At 37.4% G+C, this 16,360-nt stretch overlaps 1 protein-coding gene and 1 long non-coding RNA gene across 4 annotated transcripts in view; both read left to right on the top strand.

Moving 5' to 3' along the window:
- The window catches only part of fam135b (family with sequence similarity 135 member B), a 111,816-nt gene that overhangs the window by 76,289 nt on the left and 19,167 nt on the right, over positions 1–16,360 (top strand). The window contains exons 8-14 of the mRNA XM_049474898.1: positions 6,047–6,200; positions 7,920–7,969; positions 8,120–8,275; positions 8,612–8,685; positions 11,950–12,104; positions 12,430–14,680; positions 15,648–15,814. Coding sequence (XP_049330855.1) covers positions 6,047–6,200; positions 7,920–7,969; positions 8,120–8,275; positions 8,612–8,685; positions 11,950–12,104; positions 12,430–14,680; positions 15,648–15,814 — 3,007 coding nt within the window. The remainder of the gene's footprint in view (positions 1–6,046; positions 6,201–7,919; positions 7,970–8,119; positions 8,276–8,611; positions 8,686–11,949; positions 12,105–12,429; positions 14,681–15,647; positions 15,815–16,360) is intronic.
- Positions 8,857–10,651, top strand: LOC125799077 (uncharacterized). Of its 3 annotated transcripts, none has more exons than XR_007437918.1 (3): positions 8,857–8,995; positions 9,571–9,730; positions 10,143–10,651. It is a non-coding gene; the product is annotated as an uncharacterized LOC125799077 (long non-coding RNA). The 3 variants fall into 3 exon arrangements; XR_007437920.1 differs by lacking the exon at positions 8,857–8,995 and adding an exon at positions 9,080–9,159; XR_007437919.1 differs by lacking the exons at positions 8,857–8,995; positions 9,571–9,730 and adding exons at positions 9,080–9,159; positions 9,244–9,403.

Raw genomic sequence — 16,360 nt, 5'->3', positions numbered from 1 at the left:
CTGCAGCTCCGGCGGTATAAATCCGTTAAAACGCGGGTTATCTTGCAATCCAATGTCCAGTAACGCTTGTCTGTCATAGGTTATCAGTGCATGGCATTTGTGCACTGCAGAGAGATAGTAAAAAGTGCAAAAAAGAAGTAAAAACCGGCATTCTAGAGCGGAGCGAGCAAACACGTCTGCCTCGGGGGGCGCCATTCGTACGGTAGTGTCAGAATTTGGCTTCAACAACATGAAAGCATGGATCCATCCTGCCTTGTATCAACAGCTTGTTCAGGCTGGTGGTTGTGGTGCTGAAATGGTATGGTGGATATTTTCCTGCCACACTTTTTTTTGGGCTCATTACTACCAATTGAGCATCGTGTCATTGAGCAACGCCACAGCCTACCTGAGTATTGCTGCTGAGCCTGTCCTCCATCCCTTTATGACCACAGTGTACCTGTATCTTCTGATGCTACTTCCAGCAGGATAATGCTCCATGTCTTAAAGATGACTGCAAATCATCTCAGACTGGTTTCTTGAATATGACAATGAGAGAGTTCCCTGTACTGGAATGTTCTGAAAAGATCTCATAGATCCAGTAGAGCAGCTTTGGGATGTTGTGGAGTTTCGGGAGATTTGCATTATGGATGTGCAGCTGATAAATCTGCAGCAATATGGTCAATATTGACCAGAATCTCTGAGGAATGTTTCCAATAGCTTGTTGAATCTGTGCCACGAAGGCTTAAGGCAGTTCTTAAGGCAAAATGGGTCCAACCTGGTACTAGCAAGGTGTACCTAATAAATAAATAAATAAAGTGTGCTTTTCCAGTAAAAACTCTCTTTACAATTCACTAAAAAACGTGAATTTGACAGAATCTTGACTTAAAAAAAACGATCTAAGAACATCCAGATGATTTGACACCATAAACGTTCTAGAAACATCAATGTTAATGCGACTGTTGATGTGTATGGTGTGTGTGTGTGCGATACTGCTGTGTAGTTTGTAGTTGAAGTTTTTTGACAGTGGTTATGTGGGCAGCTGTTCAGGATTCTGTTAGAGCCGGCAATTACAGCGCTGTCTCAGTTATGATGAGAGAGCATTTACTGCTTTACAGGTAAATTACAAAACACACACACATGTTCTGAAGCTCAGACACGCACATGCATGCACTTACATGCCAAACACACACACATACACTCTTACACACACTCACACAGCAGGAGTGTGTGTAAAATATCTGCTTTGGTCTCTTTTACTGCTCTGATTATGACTGAGGAAGCATTTTTGAATGCTTTTATATGTGAGAAATGTAGTGTGATAAGAAGTAGTAGTGTATCCCATGACTTTTGCCTTTAACGCTGCACTGATCTCTGGGATATGTGGGCGGGGTCTTCTGCATTAAATATGATAGATTTGGAATCAAAAATTTCTCCAGAGTCACTTGTCTGAACACATGGACAATTCTAGCCAGACACCATCGGTCACCATCATTACCCCCCACTACACTGCTCTGTCCACTGTGGATGGTAATAATAGCTGCTTCCACTGTCAGACCTCACTCCAACTCCCATAATTCACCTGGTCTTGCTCTCTTACAAGTAGCTCTTTTGTCTATGGTGAAAAAAAGTATCAAAATATATGAAAACCTACAGAGAAAATCATGTTCTGTATTTGGCATATTGCTATAAAAATGTTAATTTTATAAATTAAGTTACACTTATATAGCGCCTTTCTAGAAACCCAAAGACACTTTACACAATTTACACGTTTTACACACAACTATTCATAATCAGCCCTCATCCACACACTGGTGACAATCAGCAACCAATAGCACACAGCATACTCTCAACCGGAAACAACCACCAACCTGGAGGACTGTATTGAATACTACAGCATTTACCCAGGACAGCATGTTTCCAGCACTGGGGTCTTGGGTTCAAGTCCCTATCTGGGTGGAGTTTACATGTTTTTCCTGTGTCTGAATGCGTTTCGTCCCACAGTCCAAAAATCAGGTAAATTGAATATTTTAAATTGTCCTGAAAAAATGAATATGTATGTGTGTGTATTGCATAGAATTGTGTGTGTGTGTAAAATGTATGTATGACTGTGTGCCCAGATATAAATTGGCAATCTGTCCTGGGTAAATGCAATAATGCCCAATGCAGTCCTTCAGGTGGACAGTGGTTGTTTCTGGTTGAGATTATGCTTTGCACGATTGGCTGCTGATTCTAACCGATGTGTTAATGAGTGCTGAGTGTGAATGGCTGTGTGTAAAACGTGTAAATTGTAAAGTATCCTTTGGTTTCTAGAAAGGCTCTATGTAAGTGTACATTCATTCATGAAATTAGCATTTTTATAGCAATATACCAAATACAGAGCATGTTTCTTTCTGTAGGTTTTCCTTATTTTTGCCATTTGTTTTCCTCACCATAGACAAAAGAACCTAAAACCACTACTGCTTTAAAAAAAGTCCTAGGGCCATATTTTAGTGATTGATTGGTGTGTCTTTGTTATCATGAGAGCCCCAAAAACATGCCTTCTGCGACTCAAAATACGCAGAAAGAATGAACTAATTATCTTAATGAATCATGGGTGTGGTTAATTTTGGGCGTAATGTGAAATAAACCAATCAGTGTGTCCTTTGTCATTCCCTTTAAGAGCCGGGTGAGCTCTGACTTTGAAGTGACACCAGCAGCTCATTTAAGGGAACAGTAATGTTATTTTATTCTTTATTCTGTTTATTGTTGATTTAAAAGTCGGGTTTAGGCACACATATAGCAATTGACTCTGACTGTTGACTGTTGTCAGGATTTTAATCAGTCAGTGGAGCTCCTGTATTTCCTGCCGACAAAATAGAAACACTCCAAAAATTAACCCTAATACACCTCACTTCTAGACCACCACACCAAACCATCAGTGTAGATCTACATGTATTCCTCTGACTATAACTCTGAAGCTATTTTAACAGCGCCGGCTTAAGGTTTGAAAATAGACTGTTGACAGGGTGTAAGATAGCAATGAGAATTGCGATGCACCATGCACGGGGTATACAATGAGGCCCTTGATCTTAATACAAGTAGGAATGCACGATGGTATTGGAATTATATGGGTATTTAGCCAATATTTGAAACTGATACTGGTGACACTGGCAACACTGCTTTAAAATGTATTGATTTGATTGATTGATTTTAAGCTAGATTTATTTATTTTTATTAGTTTTAAAGTCTAGTCTCTGTGAAAGTTATGTGTAATATAAGATATTAGCATCAGCACATAATTCCCATATTGGTGCATCTCTAAATACAAGGTGTAGAAAACCAAATTTTCTAAAAACAGCTGTGTTAAATAGAAACGTCAGCATATAAAACTGAGTATACCAAACTCTTACCTTCCCTAACAGTGTGTAGGTCTATTAAAGTGTGTGTGTGTGTGTGTGTTTGTGTGTGAATGTTTCCACTGATGCTGTGTAGTGGTGTGTTAGTGTAGTTCCTGTCACCGGGACGTCTGTAGGTCACTCTCCTGCACGAGTGCGAGTGCCACGTCCTCACGCTGCCGTGTTTTATAGCTGGACTGCTGCTGAGTTTAGAGCTTTCCTCTGCGTTTGATCTTCACATAATTACCCAGCTCCAGACCCGGCTGATCACACACACACACACACACACACACACGCCCTGCTGCAGCGTCAGAACTCCTGCTGCAGTTATCTAACAGTCCGGCTGGGAGAGAGAGAAAGAGAGAGAGAGTCGTTACTAATGTCTGAATTTGTTTAACTAATGACTGCAGGACCCACAGGACCAGCGCAGTCCCCCGATACACTACTGCACTCATCTCACTCACTATACTGCAGCAGAGCCAGAGATGGATAGACGTATGGTGATGTTGATCAGCACAAGGCGTCTGTGAGCTGATGTATCGGAACCGAAGATAGATAGATGAAAAATAAGACAACCTTTATAAAGCGTTTATAAATGGTTTACAATTAGTTTATTAATGGTTACTAATTAGGTTGTAAATGCCTTAAAAATCATTAATACTCAGTTATAACACATACGTAGAAAGAGCAACAGTTACCTGTTGTTTGCCAAATAGGGAACCCACAGCCATCTATACTGTTGCCCTTTCTACGTATGTGTTATAACTGATTATTAATGATTTTTAAGGCATTTACAACCTAATTAGTAACCATTAATAAACTAATTTTAAACCATTTATAAACTCTAAAAGGTATAATATAAAGGTAGTCTTATTTTAAAGTGGTACCTGATATATAACAATAATTACAACAACTATTAGTCATTTTAATTAAACATTTCTTCAAGTTCTGCTTAAAATTATATTCTTTGATCCCACTTCATAATAAATGTCTCAAATAACTGTGTTGTTACACATTAACAATCATGTAATAACAGAGTAACTACTGGTAAATTATGCATTTATTATGTAATTACACATTTGCATCAATGTCAATTTGAATTGCAATAGATAGATAGATTGAATGATTTTTCATTTGAAAAAAAAACTAATGCTTTTTTTTTATAACACCAAAATTTTATCCAATGGCACCCAAAAAGTTTGTTGTTTTATTCTCAGGAATACAATCACATTCTGTGTTAACATAACATAAAAGAATAGGAAGAAACAGGGCTGAGCTTTTTGTTTAGAATTAGCAAAAACAGAAAAGATTGACGAGTATGCATTCTAATTAAAGGAGTCTTTAAGAACATTTTGTCATATTATGTCATATTATATCATTTTTGGTCCCACTTTATAATATGTGTCTTTAATAACTGTGTAGTTACACATTAACTATCATGTAATAACAGTGTAACTACTGGTAAACTATGCATTGGTATAGCTTTATTATAGATGTACAGATTATACATGTGAGTCAATGTCAATTTTGACTTGTGATCTTACTATCAGCTGTCGGAGCCCTGAGAGAGCACAGTTGGTCTTGCTCTCTGTGTGTGGGTACAGTAGTAGATGGTACACTTTCTCCTCATCACTCCTAGGGTGATGTAGATCAGCACAAGGCTGCATCTGTGAGCTGATGTATCAGAACCCAAGACAGATAGATCCATCCAGTACTTTTGGGGATGTGGTGGGGTGTTGATTATCTTAATAAAGTTAATTATCTAACGTTTTTGACCTCAATAAAGCTAATCTTGCTAAATTAAACGCTAAATTATTTTCTTTATGACTACAATCGCACATTTTTATGTACACATAATTTATTTTGCGAATATAAGGTTTTAGCTATATTTTACAAACTATCATTTGAATTTTGCTTATTGTCCTTTAAGAACTAAAAATAATATGTAAGAAATATGTGTAAATACAACTTGTTACCATTATAATTAACACGTCTTCACTTACCTTTTACTGATCTGTTACCTCTACAATTACTGATTTATTATTTAATTACAAATACAAAGTGATCAATTGATTAATGTTTAAATACAACTTTTTACACCGTACACCGTATTATCATTATATTATTACCCAATTGTTACAGAGCTATTACCTTCATAATTACTGATTTATTAATCAGCAGAAAGTAGAGAATTGATATTCAATTTAGGGATAAATACTTGTTACCATATTATTATAATATTATTACCCACTTATTAATGATCTGTAAAGTACTACCTAAAGTGCTACGGAAAGTTTTCTCTGGTCAGTAAAGCAGTTACTCCAACAAAAGCAAGGTACTTTTGTCCATTTAGTGTATAGTATATATTTAAACGATGGCCTCTATCCAGAAGTCACTTACTGTTATATAGGGGAGGGGAGGTTTATGTTTTTTCATATAAATGTTTATAGCTACTGCGTATTTCTCCAACCAGCCTGTTCAGCAAAGGTGTTTGTGTGTGTGTGTGTGTTTGTGTGTGTGTGTGTGTGTGTGTGTGTGTGTGTTTAACCTGAGAAGACCCAGCGTTTGTGTCCAGTGTTTTATGAAAACCTGCTTATGTTCTGACGGAAATGACAGGGCAGAACTTTAACAGCGGACAGTAAAAATGTGACCCACTGCCTGTTTGATGTGTGTGTGTGTGTGTGTGTGTACAGGGCAGTTTTTACGTGCCTTCAGAGAACTGCCTGCAGAGAGCTCACACGTGGCACCGCTCTCTCTGCCGCCTCCTGCTGGCCGCCTATAAGGGACTGTGCTTCTACTACACAGCCCTGATGAACGACGTCCCTGAGCTGAAGCGTGTGGAGATAGGTACGATAAACACTCACACACACACACACACACTACATAGTAATACAGTGCATTATAATTATAATTCAGTTTATTAAGGGGAAAAAGCAATCCAAATCAACCTGCCCTTATGTGAAAAAGTAATTCCCTCCCTCACACTTTTTAGGAAGCGTTCAATTTCACTACTAACCACAACCACACCAATCAAGAAATCACTTAAATAGAACCGTTCTGACAGCATGAAGCAAACGAAACAAAAACAAGTCATTTCTAAAGCTTTGAGACTCCAGAGAACCACAGTGATTCATTATTATTCACTAATGGAGAAAAAACATGGAACACTGGTGAACCTTCCCAGGAGTGACCGGCCAACCTAAAGAATTTACTCCAGAAGGGCATGAACATCTCATCCAGGAGATCCCAAAAGAACCCAGAACAACATTTAAAGAACTGCAGGATCTCACTAAAGCCTCAGTTAAGATCAGTGTTAATGATTCAATAATAAGAATAAAGAGACTGGATGAAAATGTTCTCCATGGGAGAATTCCAAGATAAAAAACACTGCTGACTATAAAGAACACTATAAAGGCCCAACATGAGAAAAACTAAAGAAATCTGTAGAAGGGAAAATACTTTTTTACAGCACTGTATGACTGAATGAACAATATCACACAAAATATACCAATTTACAGGAAAGAGAAAAGTCCTTCTTAACTTTCTGTGGGAGTCAATGTTTCAACAATTGTTTTGAGTGAAATTCTGACACAAGATAAACGAACAATGGTCAGATTCTCATTATGTCAAAAATAAAAAAAAAACAGTAATAATGTAATAAGCTTTTACATTGACAGCTATGCAGTACAACTGCTCAACCAACCAACCAATTAATATTTATTTAAACTCACTTTGGGGAGCTTCAGGGTGCTGATTGATGCCATTAATGTAATTTTTGATTCCTTCCTCCCATCTATGTTTTTTTCAAGAGGCATGTGTTCAGGTCATTTTCATCTGATGTTAGTGAAAGAGATTAGGATATTTTATGGGTGTAATTTACCTGATTTAAGTGACAATGTGTTTAAATCAGGAGCTCACATGTCTCAGGAATGGGTGGACCAAAGACCAAGTTCCCATCAGCATTATTAGCATATATTTTTGGTTAGGATTACCATTACCTGTTAAGGATTACCTGAGTTTCCAATCATTTTTCTGCTTTTTTATAGGGTTTATCCATGATACATTTTTATTTTACGTGATGTTGTATGTTGTAAAATTAAAGAAGGGTTCCAAAACTTATCGTACACTGTATACCCAACGTTAGTGATGGTGATACTAATTTTAACTTTAATGCAGGTGAATAAATATTGAAGCATCTAGGCCTGTCATGAAAGGAATATTTTGTGGGCGATTTTTTGTCCCAGGAATTATTGTGACAGTCGATATTATTGTCATTTTAAGACCATTTAATGTCACTGATATAATGATAATAGACTTTAGGAATCTTAGTTTTGGAAATAAATCATTTTTCCTCACTTACTGCAGTACACACTGTGTGTATTAAAGCATTTTTAAATAAAATACTCTTTATTGTTATATATATATGTACAAACATACAAATAAACACAATAGATAATATCACAATGTTACAATATCAAATATTATTCATGACCAAGTCTATAATATAATTAATGAGACAGACCTAGAAGCATTAACTGAAGTGTGTTTTATTTTTTTTTTCTGCAGAAGATCTTCCGATTGAGGAGACGCTGAACAGACTCGCTATCGAACTGCAGGTACCAAACTTTATCTGTTATATACCCAAATTTAGAACAGCTGTAGTTATGTATCAGTGGCTTTTTCTGAGGTTTCATTATACATTATACATCTCTCTCTCTCTCTCTCTCTCTCTCTCTCTCTCTCTATATATATATATATATCTGTAGCTGCAGGGTGGGCACGAGAAGGTGGTGGAGCAGATATCCAGGGATCTGTCTCAGCTGTGTGTAAAGATGGCGTCTCTCTGGACTCAGTTTTTGGAAGCCGCTGTCCCAAACCCGCAGATCCGCAGTCACCTGGCCCAGGAACACCACACACTCAGGGTGGGTGTTTTATATTTTATATTCTTTAAAGTAGCTCCTCTTGTTTAGATTAGACAGTTTTGAACATCTCTGCTGGATTTTTTCAGTCAGTTTTATGAGGTAGAGTCACCTGGAATTCAGGCTTTCAGTTAACAGCTGTGCTGAACTCATCAAGAGTTAATTACTTGAATTTCTTGTCTCTTAATAAAGTGTTTGAGAGCATCAGTTAAAGTAAAGTAGTGAAGAGGTAGAGTTACAGGTATACAGTGAATAGTGAATATTTGAGTAATGTTCTAATCCAGGTTATGAGAAGAGAAACTGATTTGGTTTTTACATTATTGTTTATCTTCTCCACAGGTCAGGAGATTTTCTGAGGGCTACTTTTTCACTGAACATCCCAAAGAGTCTTCACTCACCTTTCAGGAGGAGCTGTGAGCATCAGTCACTCTCTTTTTCTTTTTCACACACTAATGTTATATAGAGTTAATTACAGGTAGACACTAACTCTCACTGATCACTGACTTTATTAATGTTTATTTGGGTTTAGTATTCTAATGTTATATAGAGTTAATTACAGGTAGACACTAACTCTCACTGATCACTGACTTTATTAATGTTTATTTGGGTTTAGTATTCTAATGTTATATAGAGTTAATTACAGGTAGACACTCTCACTGATCACTGACTTTATTAATGTTTATTTGGGTTTAGTATTCTAATGTTATATAGAGTTAATTACAGGTAGACACTCTCACTGATCACTGACTTTATTAATGTTTATTTGGGTTAAGTATTCTAATGTTATATAGAGTTAATTACAGGTACACACTAACTCTCACTGATCACTGACTTTATTAATGTTTATTTGGGTTTAATATTCTAATGTTATATAGAGTTAATTACAGGTAGACACTAACTCTCACTGATCACTGACTTTATTAATGTTTATTTGGGTTTAGTATTCTAATGTTATATAGAGTTAATTACAGGTAGACACTCTCACTGATCACTGACTTTATTAATGTTTATTTGGGTTTAGTATTCTAATGTTATATAGAGTTAATTACAGGTAGACACTCTCACTGATCACTGACTTTATTAATGTTTATTTGGGTTTAGTATTCTAATGTTATATAGAGTTAATTACAGGTAGACACTAACTCTCACTGATCACTGACTTTATTAATTATGTTTATTTGGGTTTAATATTCTAATGTTATATAGAGTTAATTACAGGTAGACACTCTCACTGATCACTGACTTTATTAATGTTTATTTGTGTCTAATATTCTAATGTTATATAGAGTTAATTACAGGTAGACACTCTCACTGATCACTGACTTTATTAATGTTTATTTGGGTTTAGTATTCTAATGTTATATAGAGTTAATTACAGGTAGACACTCTCACTGATCACTGACTTTATTAATGTTTATTTGGGTTTAGTATTCTAATGTTATATAGAGTTAATTACAGGTAGACACTAACTCTCACTGATCACTGACTTTATTAATGTTTATTTGGGTTTAGTATTCTAATGTTATATAGAGTTAATTACAGGTAGACACTCTCACTGATCATTGACTTTATTAATGTTTATTTGGGTTTAGTATTCTAATGTTATATAGAGTTAATTACAGGTAGACACTAACTCTCCCTGATCACTGACTTTATTAATGTTTATTTGGGTTTAGTATTCTAATGTTATATAGAGTTAATTACAGGTAGACACTAACTCTCACTGATCACTGACTTTATTAATGTTTATTTGGGTTTAGTATTCTAATGTTATATGGAGTTAATTACAGGTAGACACTCTCACTGATCACTGACTTTATTAATGTTTATTTGGGTTTAGTATTCTAATGTCATATAGAGTTAATTACAGGTAGACACTAACTCTCACTGATCACTGACTTTATTAATGTTTATTTGGGTTTAATATTCTAATGTTATATAGAGTTAATTACAGGTAGACACTCTCACTGATCACTGACTTTATTAATGTTTATTTGGGTTTAGTATTCTAATGTTATATAGAGTTAATTACAGGTAGACACTCTCACTGATCATTGACTTTATTAATGTTTATTTGGGTTTAGTATTCTAATGTTATATAGAGTTAATTACAGGTAGACACTAACTCTCACTGATCACTGACTTTATTAATGTTTATTTGGGTTTAGTATTCTAATGTTATATAGAGTTAATTACAGGTAGACACTCTCACTGATCATTGACTTTATTAATGTTTATTTGGGTTTAGTATTCTAATGTTATATAGAGTTAATTACAGGTAGACACTAACTCTCACTGATCACTGACTTTATTAATGTTTATTTGGGTTTAGTATTCTAATGTTATATAGAGTTAATTACAGGTAGACACTAACTCTCACTGATCACTGACTTTATTAATGTTTATTTGGGTTTAGTATTCTAATGTTATATAGAGTTAATTACAGGTAGACACTAACTCTCACTGATCACTGACTTTATTAATGTTTATTTGGGTTTAGTATTCTAATGTTATATAGAGTTAATTACAGGTAGACACTAACTCTCACTGATCACTGACTTTATTAATGTTTATTTGGGTTTAATATTCTAATGTTATATAGAGTGTATTACAGGTAGACACTCTCACTGATCACTGACTTTATTAATGTTTATTTGTGTTTAATATTCTAAAGTTATATAGAGTTAATTACAGGTAGACACTCTCACTGATCACTGACTTTATTAATGTTTATTTGGGGTTAGTATTCTAATGTTATATAGAGTTAATTACAGGTAGACACTCTCACTGATCACTGACTTTATTAATGTTTATTTGGGTTTAGTATTCTAATGTTATATAGAGTTAATTACAGGTAGACACTAACTCTCACTGATCACTGACTTTATTAATGTTTATTTGTGTTTAATATTCTAATGTTATATAGAGTTAATTACAGGTAGACACTCTCACTGATCACTGACTTTATTAATGTTTATTTGGGTTTAGTATTCTAATGTTATATAGAGTTAATTACAGGTAGACACTAACTCTCACTGATCACTGACTTTATTAATGTTTTTTTGGGTTTAGTATTCTAATGTTATATAGAGTTAATTACAGGTAGACACTAACTCTCACTGATCACTGACTTTATTAATGTTTATTTGGGTTTAGTATTCTAATGTTATATAGAGTTAATTACAGGTAGACACTAACTCTCACTGATCACTGACTTTATTAATGTTTATTTGGGTTTAGTATTCTAATGTTATATAGAGTTAATTACAGGTAGACACTAACTCTCACTGATCACTGACTTTATTAATGTTTTTTTGGGTTTAGTATTCTAATGTTATATAGAGTTAATTACAGGTAGACACTAACTCTCACTGATCACTGACTTTATTAATGTTTATTTGGGTTTAGTATTCTAATGTTATATAGAGTTAATTACAGGTAGACACTAACTCTCACTGATCACTGACTTTATTAATGTTTATTTGGGTTTAGTATTCTAATGTTATATAGAGTTAATTACAGGTAGACACTAACTCTCACTGATCACTGACTTTATTAATGTTTATTTGGGTTTAGTATTCTAATGTTATATAGAGTTAATTACAGGTAGACACTAACTCTCACTGATCACTGATTTTATAACAATACGGGTTTATTCTGGTGTTTATTCTCTGCAGTATTAGTAAGCATGCTCAGGTGGCTGTAGATTTGAGGAGTTCAGACTACATGAGCCGGATGCCTCCTCTACCCATCGAGTGCCTGGATATTGACGGCGACTGGAGCAGCCTGCCAATCATTTTCGAGGACAGATTTGTGGACTCACCCTGTTTAGGTGTGTTTTAACCTTAAATATGATTCAGTTTCTTACAACAGAACAAACTCAGTGCTGTAGAAACGTCAGAAATTCATTAATTCATTCCAATATTTCATTTCTAGTCAAAACATCTATTAGTTACTATTGGGAAGGCAAATAAAGCCCCTTAAACTGCCGAATCTACTGCTGTTCTCAGAGTAATGTGACTTATTACTGTTTTAATGTAGCAACGAGTACATTTTTTCCTTTTTACAGCGTAAAAATGTTGACATGGGTTAAGTGTTCTGTGATTTACGAAATTTTTGAACCCCAAGAGTAAAAGTACTTTTTTTCTTTTCTCCAGATTACAAATCACACGTGCCAACCCAGCCAGCCTCAACCCTTCAGCAACCCGCTGAACCCAACGAGACGGTGGACCACCATACCATCACAACACCACCAGCAGAGGGGAGCCCATGTTCACACTCACCAGCAATAACCCCTGAAGAGCCTTCCTGTGAGGACTTCATGGACCTGCCCACCTACATGGCTCTGATTGGACAGGAGCGGGAGTTTGTCATCGACAGGGATGGGAATATGACTGAATCTGGAGATCTGACTGAGACATGTGTTGATGGGATGGTGTGTATAGACAGAACTGAAGCTGAGATTGAGTCTATAGTAAAGTTAGGGAGTGGCTCAAGGTCTGTAAGTAGGGAGGAGGCAATCGACCTGTGCGGGAGCATAAAAGAGGTTGAATTAGAGACAGAATTACAGACAAAATCAGAAACAAAAACTTCTCAAGAAGTTGAAACTCTGAATGATCTTGAGCAGGACCCTACAGATGCTACGGATGAAACAGTAGGATTATCTTCTTTGGACACTGATTTACAAACATTAGAATGTCCTTCTACCAACGGTCTGAGACACATTAACGTCCAACCCAGCGATTCTGACCCATATCGAGGAGAAGAAGTAATGATCATCCAATCAAATGGCACAGAATTCATTGGTCATGGTCCAAAACTTCTTAATCACGATGAAAACCAGTCTTCAGAAGTCAATCACATCAACGAGGAAACAGATGCAGCAATAGATGACCCCTCTACAGAGGTCGTTGGATCTCTGACGCAAGCGAAAATTGGTGGAGCCAAAGATTTAGATGGTACGGTGTTGTCAGACTCAATTTTGCAAACCCCTACAACTGATCCACCAATCACGCCAGCTTATAACTCAACACACAACGCCCAGCAGCCTGAAACTCCACCCAGAAGCAGCTTCCTTGGCAGATCGACTAAGGTAATAAAGCGTTCTTCCTCTGTGATCTCAGACTCGGGCATCGAAAGCGAGCCCAGCTCTGTAGCTTGTTGGCCTCTGGATGGTCGCAGTGGGATTGTAGGCCGAGACCCTCTGCAGCAGCATCTGAGCCGTCGGCGAGCTGCCCACCGCAGTTCTCTTGAGGGTCTCCAGGCGGAGAGCCATGGCAGCCTGCCTAGTGCTACCCAGGCCTCTCTGACCTCCATCAGCTCTTTGCCGTACGAAGACGACGAAGAGGAGCGGCAGAGGCAGTTGAACACCCTCACCAAATCCGCCTCTGCTCCACAGATCAGCAGCCCTGATGAAAACGAGGACAAACGGGAGCTGGCCACTCAGCAGAGGCGAAATACGGAAGAAACAGGGCAGAGGAGGTCAGCTATCCTAGAGGTCACCAATCAAATTAGGCGAAAGCCGATTGTATGCGATTCTGAGCATGTTCTACCTAATCTGGACACTCGGGAGTCAGCATCTACCGAAGATATCGAACCTGAAGCGAGCTTGTTGCGTGTCGTACAAGACGTACTTCTCTTTCAGCAGTTCGTAGAGCGTAACGATGCTCTGGAAGTCGAAATCAATGAGAAAAGTTCAGTGGCGTCAACGGCGTTCAATGGCGTCTCGCTTGTGGAAGACTCCACTCCAAGTCCACCACTTGATGATGATGGCGACGACACTAAATCATGTGCCTGTGAATCGGAATCATCCGAACACAAGGGGGCGCCAGATTTACTGAGGTTGAGCAACAAACCAGACTCAACAAACCAGGACCACGTTGTCGACGATGATGATGATGATGATGATGATGATGATGATGATGATGATGATGATGATAAAGATCATGACGACGATGTCAGCTTTCATAACATTCATCTGGATGAGCTTGAAGATGAGCAGAGCTCTACACACGCGCCAACCAATGAAAACCAGAGTTTTAGCACTGTATTTACCAATGACAAAGAGAGGCCAAGTAACCTCACAGGGCTCCCAGGGCTCCCAGCCAATGGCAGAGAGCAGGATGTGAAGGAGGCGCTGGAGGGGCAGCCCAGAGCCAATAAGATGCAGAGCTCAGGCCTGGCGTTCGTGAATAAGAAGGTTGTGGAAGTGGTGAACCTCTCCGTATCCTGTGCTCCGACCTGCCTCCCCTTTTCCTCTGTTCTCCGCGACTCGCCATCTGTAAGCGGACTCTCCGCCCGCCAGGCCACCTCCCCCATTACCCATCAGCCCCTGGGCTCCTTCGGAATCATCTCCTCGTCGTCTTCTTCGCTGGGCGCCGAACAGGAGATCAGCGAGAGGATGCTAAAGTGAGTTTAATAAGATGCAGATGTTTAATAAAGTGTATTTTTCAGCAAATAAAGTAGAAATAGTAGTATAATGTATTCATAGAGCTTGTTTTATAAAAGTAACATCTGTAGTTAAGAATGGTAAGTTACTTCTCGAATTTCTCCAAAAGTTACTTCTCGAATGCACTCTGAAAGACTTTTTGTTGCATTTTAAGGCACTTAACTTCCATCTAAATAGAAATAATAACAGAAAAGGGACAGAATAGCAAGATCTTTAATGAATTTAAAGCATTAATTAAAATGATATACATGCTTTATTAACTTTATTTTCACTCAGTAATACATTGATGGTAACCCTAATTTTTTATGCATTCTAGCATTTACAACCTAAAGAGACTAAAAAATATATATTAATTTTCCAATATATATGCGGCTCTGGAAAAAATGAAGAGGCCAGTTTCTCTAATTTTGCTATTATAGGTTTATGTTTGAGTAAAATTAACATTGTTTTTTTTTTATTCTATAAACTACAGACAACATTTCTCCCAAATTTCAAATAAAAATATTGTCATTTAGAGCATTTATTTACAGAAAATGAGAAATGGCTGAAATTACAAAAAAGATGCAGAGCTTTCAGACCTGGCATGTTCTCCTCCACTAGTCTTACACACTGCTTTTGGATAACTTTATGCTGCTTTACTCCTGGTGCAAAAAATCAAGCAGTTCAGTTTGGTTTGATGGCTTGTGATCATCCATCTTCCTCTTGATTATATTCTAGAGGTTTTCAATTTAGTAAAATCAAAGAAACTCATCATTTTTAAGTGATCTCTTATTTTTTTCCATAGCTATACTTCCATATTTTGCCCACCTGTGGTCCACACCCCCTACAATCACTCAGACTTCTTAGAGCCCAGACGGTTGAAATGGAGCTTGAAATTTAAACCTAGTCTTTTTCTGGTGTGTGTGTGTGTGTGTGTGTGTGTTGTAGTTTTTATAAAGCTAAAGAGGCGTTTCTGAGGGAGCTCTCGTTCAGAGCCACGCTCTACAGTGATCTTCCTCTGCTGGCGTCGGATCACCCATACTTCCCTCCGGAGGAGGAAGAGGAGGAGTTTGAGGATGGGATTCACTTGGTGGTGTGTGTTCATGGGCTGGATGGTAAGTGGCAGTAAAGCAGTGTTTCCTTCCTGTTCAGAAACACCGGATTTGGTTTAAGAGCTCATTAACAGGCTCTTCCGGAGCTGGGATGTGTGAACGGCTGAGGGGAAAATGTGGCCTTTGGTCTGAGGGAGTTTTTCTCAAGATTGTCATTGGCTTGCTGAAATATGTACGATGAAATACTGTATGGCGTCACATCTTTGTTAAATGTCAGGGGTGCAAAAGCACCAGGTGAAACAAATTAGCATGCGTGTTTTAACATTATGCGTGTGTAAATTAACTTCTTGTGAGCACAAATGTGAAACTCGTGAGCAAAAAAGAAGTGAATTGTTTTAGTTTTTTTTTTTTCTTCTCGAATTCACAGTAGTCCTGTACCAATTTCCTGCTTCTGCGTCAAGTTTTTTGCACTCAAGTTTTGACTGTTTGGGGGTGGGGTCATGGTCACTTCCCTCAGCAAATGCTGTAGGCTGGTATCTCCAGGGTTTGTGACAGACCTCCTACTACCCACAGTCAGAAAAGGGCGGTGAAAGAAGGACAGCAGGAGAG

This window comes from Astyanax mexicanus, chromosome 2 (genome assembly GCF_023375975.1).
Source record: "Astyanax mexicanus isolate ESR-SI-001 chromosome 2, AstMex3_surface, whole genome shotgun sequence".
NCBI lineage: Eukaryota > Metazoa > Chordata > Actinopteri > Characiformes > Acestrorhamphidae > Astyanax > Astyanax mexicanus.
Note: the sequence above shows the minus strand (reverse complement) of the source record. Positions and strands in the feature narration are given on the sequence as shown.